We start from the raw sequence: 16,257 nt of genomic DNA, 5'->3' as shown, positions 1-16,257 counted from the left end.
CATTTCACCACAAGGCTGCTGCTCTAAGTGCATGTTGTGACCTGAACTGAGTTCCAGTAGGTGATTTTCAAGAATTAAGAAAGAGCTAGAAGAGAGGGAGTTAACTCCATAAGAGATGAGTGGCTCCTGTCATTCTAGAGCAGTGTTCACTGGCCCTTTCTATATGTAGCTGAGCTCCTGATCCATCTTAATTCCAGTAGGCTGGTTGAGGATCACTACCATATGGTGCTTGGAGCAGTAAAGAAAGTGGAAGATGCTGCAAGGGCTGGAGCAGCTCTGCTCTGGAGCCAGGCTGAAAGAGCTGGGCTGGGGCAGCCTGGAGAAGAGAAGGCTCCTGAAGGGGAGACCTTAGAGCAGCTCCAGTGCCTGAAGGGGCTGCAGGAAAGCTGGAGAGGGGCTTGGGACAAGGGCCTGTAGGGCCAGGCCAAGGGGAATGGCTTGAACCTGCCCGAGGGGAGACTGAGCTGAGCTCTTAGGCAGAAGCTCTTCCCTGGGAGGGTGCTGAGGTGCTGGCCCAGGGTGCCCAGAGAAGCTGTGGCTGCCCCATCCCTGGCAGTGCTCAAGGCCAGGTTGGACACGGGGGCTTGGAGCAAGCTGCTCTAGTGGAAGGTGTCCCTGCCTGTGGCAAGGATTGGAGCTGGGGAGCTTCAAGGTCCCTTCCAACCCAAACCAGTCTGGGATTCTGTGACCTGAGAAATACCTCTGTCTGTGTTACTTGTAAATAATTCCATCTGCTGATTTCACCTCCTTTTGCTTGGCAGTACTGCTCTCTAAAAATAATTTGGCTTTGCCTTTGCATCTTTCTAAAGCAGGTGCTCCTACAGTTACCCTACAGCTTTTTCTGCAGAGGGGATATGTTTAAAGATGCTCACTACTTTCTCAACCACTTTGGTCTCAGATCCTGACAGTGATAAGAACTCAGCCACCAGTGATGAACCTTGTGATAGTTACTCTCACCATTTAATATCTGTTTCTAGGATGATCAGATGACGAAAAAAATGGTAAAAGATAATATCCAGTGAGAATCCACATCTGTTTTGACTTCAAATATCCACTGGTTTGTCCCATGTCTTCACCATAAAGTCTTGCAACTTTTGCTTTAATTCTGTTGATTCCTAGATTCCTTGTACATTATATTCATTCCCTTTCTTCTGTTCTCTTTATATCCTAAATCAAGAGCTGTGGCACAAAAGAACCCTTCCCTCCAGCACTGTGCAGGTGTGGGAGTCAATGCTTATGTCTCTGTGCACCTCTCCTTCCTACCTGAGGCAGAGAGACGCCACACACGAGCTGTGGCTTGTTCCTTCTGCCCTGCGTTTGAGCATCACGTGGAGATTCCCTGTAACCTCATCATTCAGAAGAGCAGTGGAGAAGCCTCTTGTCTAGGGGAGCTCTTGCAGTCTGCTGATATCACCTTCTCTATCTATCATCAGAGCACCAGGTCAGGTAAGGAGAACCTTAGTTTGATTGCAAGGACTGAATGTTGTTGCAGACTCAAAGAATGGTTGGGGTTGAAAGGGACCTTAAAGCTCATCCAGTTCCAGCCCCCTGCCAGGATCTTTAAGGTCCCTTCCAACACAAATCATTCTATGTTTCTATAGATAGTCTCTATTCCAAACTAAAATAAGGCGACTGGATCACACCTTCCAATACCTAAAGGGGTCTTACAAGAAATTTGTATAAGATCCTGTAGGGCCAGGCCAAGGGGAATGGCTTTAACCTGCCAGAGGGGAGATTGAGCTGAGCTCTTAGGCAGAAGCTCTTCCCTGGGAGGGTGCTGAGGCGCTGGCACAGGGTGCCCAGAGAAGCTGTGGCTGCCCCATCCCTGGCAGTGTTCAAGGCCAGGTTGGACACAGGGGCTTGGAGCAAGCTGCTCTAGTGGAAGGGGTCCCTGCCCGTGGAAGGGGTCCCTGCCCATGGCAGGGGTTGGAACTGGAGGAGCTTTAAGGTCCCTTCAACCCAAACCACTCTGGGATTCTATGATGGAAGTACTCCCTTAATGTTTCTCCAGTTTCAGTGGTGCTGCAGCATGTCCTGAATGTGCCAACAGACAAGTTTTGTTGATACCCCTGTTTCTCACTGATTTTGGTCTGATATGTTCTGAGCAATTTATGTTGGCTTTTGTCCTTTTCTCGTGGGTTAAAAGTGTTTCCAGAATGGCAGCTGAGGGTTTGCTGTTGAGGCAGTACTTCTAAATCTTGTCTTACAATTTGATGCATTTGCACAACTATTTCTTTTCCAGGCACTGACAGATTGGCACCTCGGACATCAAGAGATTCTCTTCTTGGGACAGTCACAATTCCAACCAGGGACCTGCTGAGAAGAAGATCAGGTAACACAGCAGTGTTACAATGCTGACACTGCGTAAACGCTACTATAATTCCTTAAAACAATTTTCATTCCCATTTTGGGTGTTCTTATGGGTTTGTTTGGTTTTTAGAGTTCTTTCAGACATTGCACATGTTGTCTTTAAAAATCCTCTGTTAGAAAGTTTACATACAAGTTGTTGTTTGAAGATCTGGTTTTAGGGTGTATGATGTATAGTAGCTGAATCACAGAACCCCAGACTAGTTTGGGTTGAAGGGACCTTAAAGCTTCTCCAGTTCCAACCCCTGCCACGGGCAGGGACCCCTTCCACTGGAGCTGCTCTAAGGTCTCCCCTTCAGGAGCCTTCTCTTCTCCAGGCTGACCCAGCCCAGCTCTCTCAGCCTGGCTCTATAGGAGAATGAATATTATGAAGCTACCATGAAGAAATTTAACTCCATCCCAGCTAAACCCAGCCCAACGCCTTCTTTCTTTATTCTGTGCTGTTTATTTTCTACCTCAAGATGAACAGTCCAAGAGTTGTAGTGTTCAGTGGAGGACTAGTAATTGCTTTTCAGATGTCCAAGCTGGAAACAGAGGATTAGATCAGTTAGGAAGCAGCAGGATTAATATTTTTAAACAAAATTTAAAATAGCTTCTCTATGTAGTGTTAGTTTGTGATGATTATGTTTGTAATAATGATGTTTTCATTACTGCCTTGGTTAGTTCTGCTTTAGTTTCAGTGTAGTCATTGTTTCCTTCAACATGAAATTTGGGGTCTATTTTTGGTGGTAAGTAGAGGAGGAAAGCAATGAAAATGTCTCATTTTGTAGCTGGATATTCATGGGATATAGTTTCATTGTAAACTGAGTATCATTAATGAAATGGAGAGGAAAATGCCTTTGGGATCACAACTACTGCTGAGCTTTTCTGAGGTCTTAACAGCTTGCTGCTGTTTCAGGTTAGAATTTACTGGCCAAATTCCATATTTCACAAGAAATAAACAGCTCAAGGACTGGTCCATGACCAGAGAGTGGAAAACCCTTTACTGATGCTTTCCAAAAGGCTGGATAAGTCTAATTCTGATCTCTTTTTCCTGAAGGTATTTCAGGCTGGTACCCAGTCACCCTGCCTGAAGATGTCATGCCTCCTCACTGCACAAGCATCATGCAGGCCATTGTGGGAGGACTGGAACTTTCTGTCACCTTTGCTCATCAGGATGACAGGGAGCGTGTTTTGGAAGCTGCTAAGCTCTTGGGATGGAACAGTGAGGAGATCCATAAGGATAGCACAGATGACAGTGATGAGTGGGAGCAGAGTGCCCAGCCAGTGACTGTGACCATCTCAACCCCAAGAGTATGGCTGCCCATCCACTGCTTGCTGCTTGCAGGCCAGACACACCTAAACGAAAGCACTTATTGCTACCTCAGGTATAAACTGTATAACCAAGAAGCCACTTGGACTGTGCTTAAAAGGCCAAAACTGAGTGATGACACCAAGAACGTTACAATAAACTTCAAGAAACCAAACAGGGTGGTGCTCAGAAGGAGCCATGGGCTGCATTGGTTCCTCAGAGAGGAGAAATTAGAAATCCAGGTGTGGTGGGCATATGGGAAAGAAAATGATGTGGAAAGACCACTCGATACAGATCGTCTCATTGGATCTGCCTATGTTGACCTTGCAGCATTGGCAGAAAGGTCGAGGAAAACAATAAGTGTCAGTGGTAAGTTCCAAAGAACATTGTCATGTTTCATCCCTCTTTATTGATGTTTTAGTTCCGTTACTTCTCTAAGCACTTCAAGAAAAACATGTTCAGTTTTGGTTTGTCCTGTCTGCACCACAGAATGATAGAATGGTTTGGGTTGGAATGGACCTTAAAGCTCCTCCACTTCCAACCCCTGCCACGGGCAGGGACACTTTCCACTAGAGCAGGCTACTCCAAGCCCCATTCAGCCTGGCCTTGAACACTACTAGGGATGGGGGTCTCCTTTAATGAACTCTAGGAAGTTTTCCAAGATCTCTTTGTCCTTTGGCTTGCTTAGCTGGTTCTTTGTGGATTCTCTTGCAGGGGTTTATCCATTGTTCAGATGCAATGCTGCAAACCTAGCAGGAGCTGCTCTACGTGTTCACATCATCCTTTCTACTGCTTCTGCTCTGCCCAGCAGACTTCACTATGCTGAGGAATACAGCAGCAGTGAAGATGAAGGCACAGGGGCGGCACCTGCTCTGAGCCAACAGGTCTGTGAAGATCAGAGTCACAAACTGGATGGTGTAAGTTCAGAAATCACCAATGGCAAACCACAAGAAGAAGAAGATGATGTGATGTTACTGGAAAACACAGTTGCTGTCAATATTCTTGTGGAAAGAGCAATGCATCTGAGTTTAAAAGGTAACATCACCACCTCCAAAGGTGTATATTTCCCTTTTTATTTCCTGGGATCCGTTCAGACCAGGTATGGCTGAATGGACCAAGTTAAAAACTAATCCTCAGACTTACTGCAGCACAGTGAAGGGATGTGATGGGTTTGAACTTGGATTCATAGTGCTGCATCCCCAAGAGCATTGATTGCATCGTGTAAAGTACAGGAGAAGCAGGAGGTTAAACTGTTCAGCCTTTATTAATAAAATGATGCTGCGAGGGCTGGAGCAGCTCTGCTCTGGAGCCAGGCTGAGAGAGCTGGGCTGGGGCAGCCTGGAGAAGAGAAGGCTCCTGAAGGGGAGACCTGAGAGCAGCTCCAGTGCCTGAAGGGGCTGCAGGAAAGCTGGAGAGGGGCTTGGGACAAGGACCTGTAGGGCCAGGCCAAGGGGAATGGCTTTAACCTGCCCCAGGGGAGACTGAGCTGAGCTCTTAGGCAGAAGCTCTTCCCTGTGAGGGTGCTGAGGCACTGGCACAGGGTGCCCAGAGAAGCTGTGGCTGCCCCATCCCTGGCAGTGCTCAAGGCCAGGTTGGACACAGGGGCTTGGAGCAAGCTGCTCTAGTGGAAGGGGTCCCTGCCCGTGGCAGGAGTTGGAGCTGGATGAGCTTTAAGGTCCCTTCCAACCCAAACTATTCTATGGTCCTAAGAAAATCCAAATTATAAATAATGCAGTGGTCACTGTTGCAGATGACAGCTGAATTCTGAAATGAAGCTTTGTGTGGATAACTTCACCCGCAGGCACTCGTATGTCCAAGGCTCTTCCCAATTTGCATTCCTAGTGTGTAATCAATGTGTAAAGCTGCATTGCTTGTGCTATCTGGAGACTGCCAGACATAGCAGTGAGGAAGGGCAGCGTAAGAGCAGAGCAGTCTGAGCTCAGCCAGGCTTGACACACTGCTTCCTGCTCTGCAGAGCAGGAGTTACAGTTGTGAGGCTCATCACTTTGCTGAGAGGCACCAAAGAATTGGTTTTTGCTTTTAAATTATGCTAAATGTATTAAAATATTCCATCCTAGGAGGATGTTTGGTTCTGGATGTTCAGTGATGTAACGCACTTGGTGAATTTGCAGGGGTTTGAAGCCCTTTGGTTTACCCCTCAATTTGCTCTCTGGGGATGAATCTCTTTGTTAAAGATGAGTTAAACCCTTTAATATATCAGGTGCTCTCCCCTTCACCTTGAGCATCACCAGCACTGCGTGACTCAACCATTTTAGGTCGGCTCAGCAGTTGGAGTGATCTGATCTTGTTTGGGCCATTGCACACTGCCTAAATACAAACAGGAATAAGGAACTGACTCGAGGTGAGATGACTGGAAATGTCTCTTAAGATTAATTGTTTCACAGTCCAGGTGATAACACAGGAAAGGAACACTCAGCAGCTTATGGTGTGAGAAGGTCACAGAATTGCAGAGTGGTTTGTGTTGGGAGGGACCTTAAAGCACCTCCAGCTCCAACCCCTGCCACGAGCAGGGACCCCTTCCACTAGAGCAGCTTGCTCCAAGCCCCTGTGTCCAACCTGGCCTTGAGCACTGCCAGGGATGGGGCAGCCACAGCTTCTCTGGGCACCCTGTGCCAGCACCTCAGCACCCTCCCAGGGAAGAGCTTCTGCCTAAGAGCTCAGCTCAGTCTCCCCTCGGGCAGGTTCAAGCCATTCTCCTTGGCCTGGCCCTACAGGCCCTTGTCCCAAGCGCCTCTCCAGCTTTCCTGCAGCCCCTTTAGGCACTGGAGCTGCTCTCAGGTCTCCCCTTCAGGAGCCTTCTCTTCTCCAGGCTCACCCAGCCCAGCTCTCTCAGCCTGGCTCCAGAGCAGAGCTGCTCCAGCCCTCGCAGCATCTCCATGGACTCCTCTGTTGGAGCCTTGATCTGACAGCTCCATGTCCTTCTTATGTTGGGATTAAGTCAAAATGCTTTTTGTAACACTGGGTATTTTCTGTTTATGCAGCTAGGATTGCCCAGTTTTATGGCCCATCATGAAGGACAGATCAAGCGCTGGAATAGGGTCTTGTGGATTGGGGTTTTATTCCTTTGCTTTGCTTCTGACTCCTCAGATGATCAAATGGTTTTCCCATTTCTCCCTTGAGTATTCCAGTTTCTGCTCTGTAAAAGGTTCATGCAAGGTTTGCTCCCATTGTAAATACAAAGTATTTTCAGCTCCATCAATGGAAAGCAATGTTTCCTATATGGTGGATCTATTTGTGTAATGATGTGCTTTTAATTCTGAACTTAGGTATTTCTTTTAAATGTTAATAACAAATCTGTATTTAATTCTGTATGATTTTAGGGAGTCCTTTGACAGAACGTGAAGTCACAGCCCCCAGTAGCTGCGTCTCATTTGCTGTTGCTGGTGCAGATGCTCCAGTAACCACTTCTATAGTAGACAATACAGACTCACCAGTCTGGGACTTTCAGCAAGAAGCAAGGTAAGTGCTGTGGGCTCGCACAGATACGTTTTGGATGTGACAGCCAGGCTGGGTGTGAAAAAGACATAGCCATTAGGAGTGCCTTCTACTTACTGACCTGTATTCTCAGCTGAAAATGCTTGTGCCCATGTTTTACAATCACCACATTTCCATATTGAGCAAAAAGTTGTTTGAGAATGCTTGGTCTTCAAGTTAACAGGAGGAAGGACAGAGCTTCCAGAGCAGAGCTGCTCCAGCCCTTGCAGCATCTCCTCACCCAACACCTCCAAGTCCTTCCCCTCAGGCTGCTCCATCCAGTCTCCCCCGTGTTTGTGCTGATGATTACCTCAACTCAGGGGCAGGACCTTGGCCTTGGCCTTGTTGAACTCCATGAGGTTCACACAGTCCTGCCTGTCCAGGTCCCTTTGGATCCCATCCCTTCCCTCCAGTGTCACTGCACCACAGAGCTCGGTGGCATCAGCAAATGTGCTGAGGGTGGTGGATCCCACTGTCCACAGCACCAACAAAGATGTTGAACAGTGCTTGTCCCAGTGACTGTTGTATTTTGGCTTAAGCCTTTGGGTGTCTCAGTGCATTTCCACCCATCTGCAGTTTCCCTGTCTAGAGGAAGATGCTGCTAGTTGCTGCAGGACTCATGGGAAGGTTAAGTTAGACCTGATCCAATTTCCCAGCTTTTTCTGTGTGTTTTACTCTGTTTCATGCTTAGAAATTATGCCCTGGTTTGGGAGCAGAGGTCAAAGTTTGGGTTCACCTACTGAAACTTCATATGTTGGGAAGTTAGGTTTCTGATTCCGCCTCCTCTGCAGGCACCTCCACATGGTGAGTCACTTGACCTGTATTAAAGACCCAGCTCTGGACAAAATTCCCTAAGGATACCCGCTTCTTGCCAGTGACTGCCAAAATAGTGTAGGAATCATAGCTCGGACTTAGGTATCTGAGCCTAAATTCTAGCAGATGAATTCACCTTCCTAGGGAGCCCCATCAGATCAAGTCACACATGGTAATACTCAGTACTGACCCTGTGTTTGTGGTCTTGGCCTTCTCCCGTGTTCCTACACCAGATTTTAAACTAGTTCCAAAGCAGGAGGCAAAGGCATTTCCTAAACAAGGTGGAACAAGTCTGTTACAGGCAGCAAGAAGCACAGTGAATTCATTTTGACACCCACAAATATATAGCAGTGCCTGCAGAGGAGTGGGATATTCTACCAGAGTGCTGAGGTGGATTTTGGCATTAGGGAATTTATACTATAAAGATTAATTCATGAAAGCCATTGAGAGCTGGAGTTCAAGTGTTTTGTTTCAGGGTCTGCTTATGCTCAGAGTCAGTTCTGAATTGCTTCAGGCAACGTAAAAGCTGTTCTATGTTTGACACTGCATTTTCAGTTGGTTTCTTTCCACAAATCAACTTCAAACATTGCAGCTTTGCTGTCACCCTATGATTGAGTCATGAGTAAACTGAGTTTCCATTTCCCCATGGGTTTATTGTCCTAGCTTTTAAATTTACAAGAGTGAGAAGAGGGAAATACTTCTTGAATAAGCAAAAGCCCAAGCCATGTAAAAATAGTTATGCTTTTGAGGGCTCAATAGTTTGGGGGTTTGTTGTATTCCATTCTCCTCCATCAGCCCAGAAAGAAACTGGTTTCTCTGGATAGATACAATGGGGTTGAAACTTCAGAGGCATTTTACTGGGCTTGCCCTTTTTCCTGCTTTGTATCAAATGAGTTTTGTGCTTAACAGGTTATCCAAAGAGCTTCTGCTGGATCCACAGCAAACCTTGGTCTTCAAAGTGTGGCATAAAGCAGGTACAGTTTGTAGTGCAGTGTAGAGAGAAGTGTTCTCTCTGCACCCCTGACTTGTATTTCATAGAATCATGGAATGGTTTCCCCTCCCTGAGCTGCTGCTCACACTCTGGGGGTGCAGCCCAGCACACAGGGGGGTTCTGGGCTCAAGCACACACTGAAGCTGGGTCATGGGAAGCTTCTCCCCACCCAACACCCCAAGTCCTTCTCAGGCTGCTCATCCAGTCTCCCCCAGCCTGGGTCTGTGCTGGGGATTGCCCTGACCTAAGGGCAGGACCTTGCACTTGGCCTGGTTGAACTCTATGAGGTTCACATGGTCCCTTCTCTATGACCTGTCCAGGTCCCTCTGGATCCCATCTCTTCCCTCCAGCATGTCGACTCCTGTACAGTGTCTTTCCCTGTGAAGTCTAGACGTATTTCTGGGGCTGTACAACTGATGTTTAGCATTCCTGAAGATGTTTTGTTTGCATGCAGTTCAAATTCATACACGGTTTTTGTTGTCCTTCCCCAGAGACTGAGCGAGTGATAGGGTTTGCATCAGTGGACCTGTCTCCTCTCCTCTCTGGCTTCCAGCTCGTGTGTGGGTGGTACAATATCACAGACTTCAGCGGACAGTGCCGAGGGCAGATCAAAGTAGCAGTCTCCCCTCTTCAAAAGTTAAGTCATCTTAAAGAAGAAAGACAGGCAAGGATGTGGAGCCAGCCACCGAGTTCTGCAGTATGTGCTTCACTTTCCTCCCACTGCATATCTGATCAGATTCCTCATAATCAGCACTGACTTGGACTGTAGTGACGGGACAAAGGGTAATGGGCTAAAACTTAAGCAGAGGAAGTTTAGATGGGATACAAAGAAGAAGTTCTTTACTGTGAGAGTGGTGAGGCACTGGAATGGGTTGCCCAGGGAGGTTGTGAATGCTTCATCCCTGGCAGTGTTCAAGGCCAGGTTGGACAGAGCCTTGGGTGCCATGGTTTAGTGTGAGGTGTCCCTGCCCATGGCAGCGGGGTTGGAACTGGATGATCCTAAGGTCCTTTCCAACCCCAACTATTTTATGACTCTGTGATTCTCTGACTTTGTGCTGATGAGCAAATAGCAAAAGCACTGTCATGGATCAGTCCGTGTAAACCTTAGGAAACACTTCCTTAAGGATTCTGCTGTGTGTTGCCATGGTCGCTGCAGACCAACACTGCTTAGAGCACCCATTCAACCCTAGGTCATGAACATCTGCAAAGGCTTCACTCCCTTGTCATTTCTTGGGTATTTGTGGTGTTCTTTTTTATTGTTAGGGGAATATTCTGTGGGTTTGGATGTCTGTGAGCCTGGCATTGTTCTGTTTGCTGCTTTGGGTTGCAGCTGATGCCCCAAACACTATACAGTCATCCTTTCATTGGTTAGGAAATGTCTAATTTGGTAAAAATCTTTGGGTTTGGGAAGACTTGCCATTTCTTGTGGGATTGTCTTATTCTCTAGCCTTTCCAGTCGCACCGGGGAGTGATGCCCAGATGTAATGGAGTATCTACACCCTATTTACCATCAGTTTACTCCCCAGTGGTGTGGATGGAATTACCAATAATTCTGAAATGAGAGTGTTGTGAAGTGGTGCTTTGGCTCAGTGCTGGAAAATCCTTTGGAATTTCAAAGCTATTTAGAAACCTTCAGGTTTTAGAATCATAGAATAGTTAGGGTTGGAAAGGACCTTAAGATCATCCAGTTCCAATCCCCCTGCCATGGGCAGGGACACCTCACACTAAACCATGGCACCCAAGGCTCTGTCCAACCTGGTCTTGAACACTGCCAGGGATGGAGCATTCACAACCTCCCTGGGCAACCCATTCCAGTGCCTCAGCACCCTAACAGGAAAGAACTTCCTCCTTATATCCAATCTAAACTTCCCCTGTTTCAGTTTGAACCCGTTACCCCTTGTCCTGTCGCTACAGTCCCTAATGAAGAGTCCCTCCCCAGCATCCTCATAGGCCCCCTTTTTGTTTGATACCTCAAGAAGATACTGCTTTTTTTCCCTATTTTCTTGCTGTGGAAGACTCATGCACAATGTTCCTCTTTATTCTAGGTGAAGGCCAACATTCCAAAGTTCCCCAGTAATGCTACAAGCATTTCCAAGCAGATGACTACCTTGTCAAAGGAAGTCAGTGCTCAGACTCGAGAGCGGTAAGAGCACTGGCTATCCAACAGTTTGATTACTTTAAGAGCTCAATAATCAACCTATCTGAAGCCTGTTGGCTTAGTGAAAAAACACCAAACCCTGCCAAAGGTCATTCCTTGTGTTTAGGCTTAAAGATTACACCAAATTCCCTTTACCAGTGTGAGGGTGGCCCAGGAGATTACCCGAGAGAGGTTCCTGTGGACTAAACCCAGATGTGCATTTTACTTCTCATTAATATTTGCCAGTTTCTTTCCTTTACACCCTTCAACGTAAGGATTCACACTGTGCCATTGCTGAAACCGTCAGGTGCTTCTTCCAGGCCTTCAGCATAAAATCACAGAATCACAGAATGGTTTGGGTCTGAAAAGGAAAATGCACAATAACTGATTAAGAGCTGTCAGTGTAGTTTACAGCAGGATCAGATTCCAGGTTTAAATCAGGTATATATTTAGGAGAATAATATTTATTATCTCCAGAAATATAGGACTGAAAGAGACTTTCTGAGTCATTCTATCCCTTTCCCACTGTCAAAACCAATCATAAATGGAGTGACAGGGACACCTTCCACTAGACCAGGTTGCTCCAGACTCATTCCTGTCCCTGCAGGCCCTTGTCCCAAGCCCCTCTCCAGCTTTCCTGCAGCCCCTTCAGGCACTGGAGCTGCTCTCAGGTCTCCCCTTCAGGAGCCTTCTCTTCTCCAGGCTGCCCCAGCCCAGCTCTCTCAGCCTGGCTCCAGAGCAGAGCTGCTCCAGCCCTCGCAGCAGCTCCATGGCCTCCTCTGGACTCACTCCAACAGCTCCACGTCCCTCTTGTGCTGCTGCCCCAGAGCTGGATCAGGGCTGCAGGGGGGGTCTCCCCTTCACGCAGCAGAGGGGCAGGATCCCCTCCCTGTGCTGCTGCTCACGCTCTGGGGCTGCGTTTCACTGATGTTGGATACCCCCAGCTCTCAGACTTCTCCCAATTAGAGGTTTTACCCTGTTTTCTGTTACCCATAGGCCTGTTTCTCACCGACCCGTTCCCTCTGGGGCACGCACTCCTCGGCACAGAGAGCACATGCGGAACGTGCGCAGGTTCCATGAATCCCTGCAGCAAGCAGAAGGGAATGCCCAACGGGCAGCGAAGATGGACTCGTTGTCACTGTCCTCACGTGCTTCTCTTCTCACTGCTCTCAGGTAAAGCAGATCTGCTACCAACGTGGTGAGCAAAGCAGTAGGTTTGCAAAGCCCCTCTCCAGGTTTCCTGCAGCCCATCTAGGCACTGAGAGCTGCTCTAACATCTCTCCAGAGCCTTTTCTTCTCCAGGGTGAACAAGCCAAATATCACTAAGTATATTCCAAATAGATACTAAAATCAGTAATGTCCTTAGATCTTAATAAAGTAGAAATCCTCTGTCAATTAATATTCTTGTCTTTATGACTTCAGTTGGCAAATCATCTCAAATGCAACTCCTTTGACTAAGTTTAAAGCAAGCTCTTTTCTGTGTCTTCCAGCCTAAGTTTCATACCTAATTGGGCATTTGCTCCTGAGTGTTAATCCTGTCAACCTCAGCACTTGCCTGCTGGTCTCTTTTTCAGTAATAACCTTTAATCTCATATTTCATATTTACGTGCTATTGTCTAGAATGATACAAATGGAACCACTCTGTCACAAGCTTTCTTTTTTGCCTCTTACCCAGTTTCTTCCCTCTGCTTACAGAAAAAACTTGAGTGAGCTGGATGAGGTGCAAAGGTACTTCAATCAGAAGCTGACCAAGTCTTTTCCTGACTTCAGTTATGGGAACACATCCAGACCAAGTCATGAAGAGCAGGAGAGTGATCATCGGGGTTCAGTGAGCAGAGAAGTGGATCCCAATGGATGCCATCTTTTAGAAAGATCTAGTCAGTTGGTGTCTCAGGTCAGCAGCCTCATCAGTGGTAAGTTGTCACCTGGTTTAGAGTTTGTTGTCAGAAGCTGCCTTAAAGGATCTGCAAATATTCTATTGAGGACCATTTCTTTGTGTTGGTGATCAGTGCGTGTTGGTCCAGAGGGAGAAAGGCTTGTAGAGACATCCAAACCCCTCTCACAAATGACAATGTTGAACTGAAACATTGAGAAAGAAGATTCAGTGGGAGTTAAGGCCCTCTCCATAGAGCCTGAACTCCACTGGAATTTCAGTGTCCAGTGGGAAAAGGGAGATCTGTGGAAAAGTGATCATCACAGAGATGCTGTGAGGGCTGGAGCAGCTCTGCTCTGGAGCCAGGCTGAGAGAGCTGGGCTGGGGCAGCCTGGAGAAGAGAAGGCTCCTGAAGGGGAGACCTGAGAGCAGCTCCAGTGCCTGAAGGGGCTGCAGGAAAGCTGGAGAGGGGCTTGGGACAAGGGCCTGTAGGGCCAGGCCAAGGGGAATGGCTTTAACCTGTCCGAGGGGAGACTGAGCTGAGCTCTTAGGCAGAAGCTCTTCCCTGTGAGGGTGCTGAGGCGCTGGCACAGGGTGCCCAGAGAAGCTGTGGCTGCCCCATCCCTGGCAGTGTTCAAGGGCAGGTTGATCACAGGGGCTTGGAGCAAGCAGCTCCAGTGGAAGGGGTCGCTGCCCATGGCAGGGGTTGGAACTGGTTATGCTTTAAGGTCCCTTCAACCCAAACCAGTCTGTATTATCTAAGAAATTGCTAAGATCTGCTAACTAGGAACCAAAAATAGGTGATTGTGGCTTTTTAAGGAATGTCAAATCCCCAGAGGTTTCCAGGATTGCTTTTCCTGTTTTTTAATGTTTAGGTTACTGTTGCAGTCACATTTTTCCAGGACCTGTGTTAGGAGCACAGGCACCTCCTTCTTCTCAGGCATTTACAATTTTACCACCACATCTGAGCATCAGTCATAGAATCATAGAATGATAGAGTAGTTTGTATTGGAAGGGACCTTAAAGCTCATCCACTTCCAGCCCCTGCCATGGGAAGGGACACCTTCCACTAGAGCAGCTTGCTCCAAGCCCCTGTGTCCAACCTGGCCTTGGAAGGAGGGAATTTCTGTTTTTCAAATATTGAATTAACAATTGTCTGTCATTTGATTCAAGTTGTTAAATTGAGCAGAAAGGTTGAGAATATCAGTAGCAACTGTGTCTTCTGGGCATAAAACTAGGGAAGCTGTGAGAGGAAGAGCTGGTAAGATTATCCACCTTTCCTGTCTAGATATTCCTCTTCTCTTCCTATGTGGTCTGAGCTGTCCAGTCTGGTTTCAGCCACTCCAAGCAATAGGTGTTTTTTTTCCATTGGCTTTAGGTGTCCTCTCTATCAGAGTATTTTCACTGTCCAGTTTTTTCCTGTACATGGATTTGGGTATTTCCAGTTATTTTCCTGTAATTTAATCCTGAACATTTCCTTTTCCCTTCAGATTTCTGCCCTTCTCTGGGCCTTGTCAGTGATAGAGAGCAGAATGTGATCCCATCAGCAGAGTGTCTGACAAAGCAGTGCACATTTAACTCAAACCCATTCTTACATACAGGATTTTCTGCAGAAAGCCCAAATAAATCACATAAAAAGTGAATCATGGCTCGGTGCATTTACTGATGCTGTTTTCTGTTCATCAGACTTACAGACCATAACTAAAACCACTAAAGAATCATCCCATGTGCATCAAGACAGCAGCAGAAAGCTGGGTGTTACACGTGTCCCGGGCCAGAAGGATGATGAAGCTGGACCTGAAGTGTGTCAAGGCCAACTTGAGTTGGACTCCTCCAGCATTGGCAGTGATACACAAGAGCCGTGCTCTTTTGGGAGACCTGTGTTTGACAGACACATGTTGCACGAGCTTCTAGACCAAGCTGTCCCTGACGAGGAGCATCCTTTGCCAAGGGGCTCTGTCCACGAGCATGAAGGTGCTTTTGCTGTCCAACCACACAGTGAAGAAGAGTATGAAGAAGATGTTATAGAACCACGAACTCTCAATGATATAACAACCATGACAGACAAAACCAGTCCCTGGTCCAGTGTGCTGTCTGATGGGGAGCAGGGGGCTGAGCTGCAGTCCATAGACTTGAGGCCTGAAGACCAACGCTCAGTGGACACTGATTGTTTCCAAAGAGCAAACAGCAGACGGAGCAGCACCTTCTCTGGCATGCTCCAAGTTGACAACCAAAGCTTGCTCACCACCTTTAGCTCGTGCATTAGCCTCCATGCAGATGGGAGCAGTACTTGGGCAGCAGCAGAAGGAATTCAGAGCTTGAATAGAGGCACAGAAGCAACAGAGAAGGAGCTGTTTCACCCTGCTCACTTATCAGAGCTGCATCAAACAGCCAGTGGGTCTGGAGAAGGTGGAACCTGTAACTGGGATAAAGCATTGAATGCTAAACCTCTAGATCAAAATGTAGAGTTTCCAGCAGCCTCCACAGAACAACTGGCATTTCCAGGAGATGTTGGCTTGACCAACCCAGAAAACACAGCAAGAAAGGAAGAGGAGGAAAAGGGGGAGATTGTAAATGAAGATCATCAAGACAAGGAAGAAAGTGGTTCTGGTGAGAGCTGTATTAAGAGTGTGTCAGCCCAAGCAGGCTCGGAAGGAAACAGTGAGAGCTTTTCTGATGGCAGTAGTGAAGACCCACTGGAAGAGTCAGAAAAGGCTGTCAAACCCAAGATTGTTTTGTATCCTTTTCTTGCACACACATTGCATTCAAGGAGAAATACACTGTGGGGAGCTCTTCCCTGGGAAATGAGACTTGGTGACCTGGGAAGGTGTCAGAAGACCCTGTTACGTTGTGTTTCACACCATGTAGTGATGGCAGCGTTCAAGGCCGGGTTGGACGAGGCTTGGAGCAACCTGCTCTAGTGGAAGGTGTCCCTGTATGTAGCAGGGGGTTGGAACTGGATGAGCTTTAAGGTCCTTTCCAGTCCAAACCATTCCATGATACTATGGCTTCCTTGCAATTTGTCACCAATATCCATGCGAGGTATTTCATTTTGGGTAGTGTCAGCCTGCCTTCTTGCATTTCTTGCCCATGTTGTTTTTTCTCCATGGATTACAGCTCTTGTGTTTCTTCTGTATTCATGTAGTTTGTTTTGCTCTTTCCCACGTTTCTTGCCCAGATCCCAGATCTCCCATTCCGTTTCACTAAGTTGTGTTGGGATTTCTGCAGGATGAAGCACTCTACACGTATGTGAGGTATTACTGTAAAGCAAGTTGGTGGCCCCTGCTCTG

At 47.3% G+C, this 16,257-nt stretch overlaps 1 protein-coding gene across 1 annotated transcript in view; it reads left to right on the top strand.

Moving 5' to 3' along the window:
* C2CD3 (C2 domain containing 3 centriole elongation regulator) overlaps window positions 1-16,257 on the top strand; it is a 52,039-nt gene that overhangs the window by 23,406 nt on the left and 12,376 nt on the right. Inside the window, 11 exon segments of the mRNA XM_061458162.1 lie at window positions 1,178-1,446; window positions 2,243-2,332; window positions 3,407-4,027; window positions 4,373-4,693; window positions 7,000-7,138; window positions 8,876-8,940; window positions 9,449-9,654; window positions 11,003-11,100; window positions 12,091-12,267; window positions 12,790-13,007; window positions 14,654-15,704. Of these exon segments, the coding sequence (XP_061314146.1) occupies window positions 1,178-1,446; window positions 2,243-2,332; window positions 3,407-4,027; window positions 4,373-4,693; window positions 7,000-7,138; window positions 8,876-8,940; window positions 9,449-9,654; window positions 11,003-11,100; window positions 12,091-12,267; window positions 12,790-13,007; window positions 14,654-15,704 (3,255 nt within the window).

Source organism: Pezoporus flaviventris, unplaced genomic scaffold (genome assembly GCF_033815535.1).
Source record: "Pezoporus flaviventris isolate CSIRO_AGI_PZ_B2104156 unplaced genomic scaffold, CSIRO_AGI_Pfla_v1 ptg000025l, whole genome shotgun sequence".
Classification (NCBI taxonomy): Eukaryota; Metazoa; Chordata; class Aves; order Psittaciformes; family Psittacidae; genus Pezoporus; species Pezoporus flaviventris.
The sequence above is the reverse complement of the archived record's forward strand: the minus strand, read 5'-3'. Positions and strand labels throughout refer to the sequence as shown.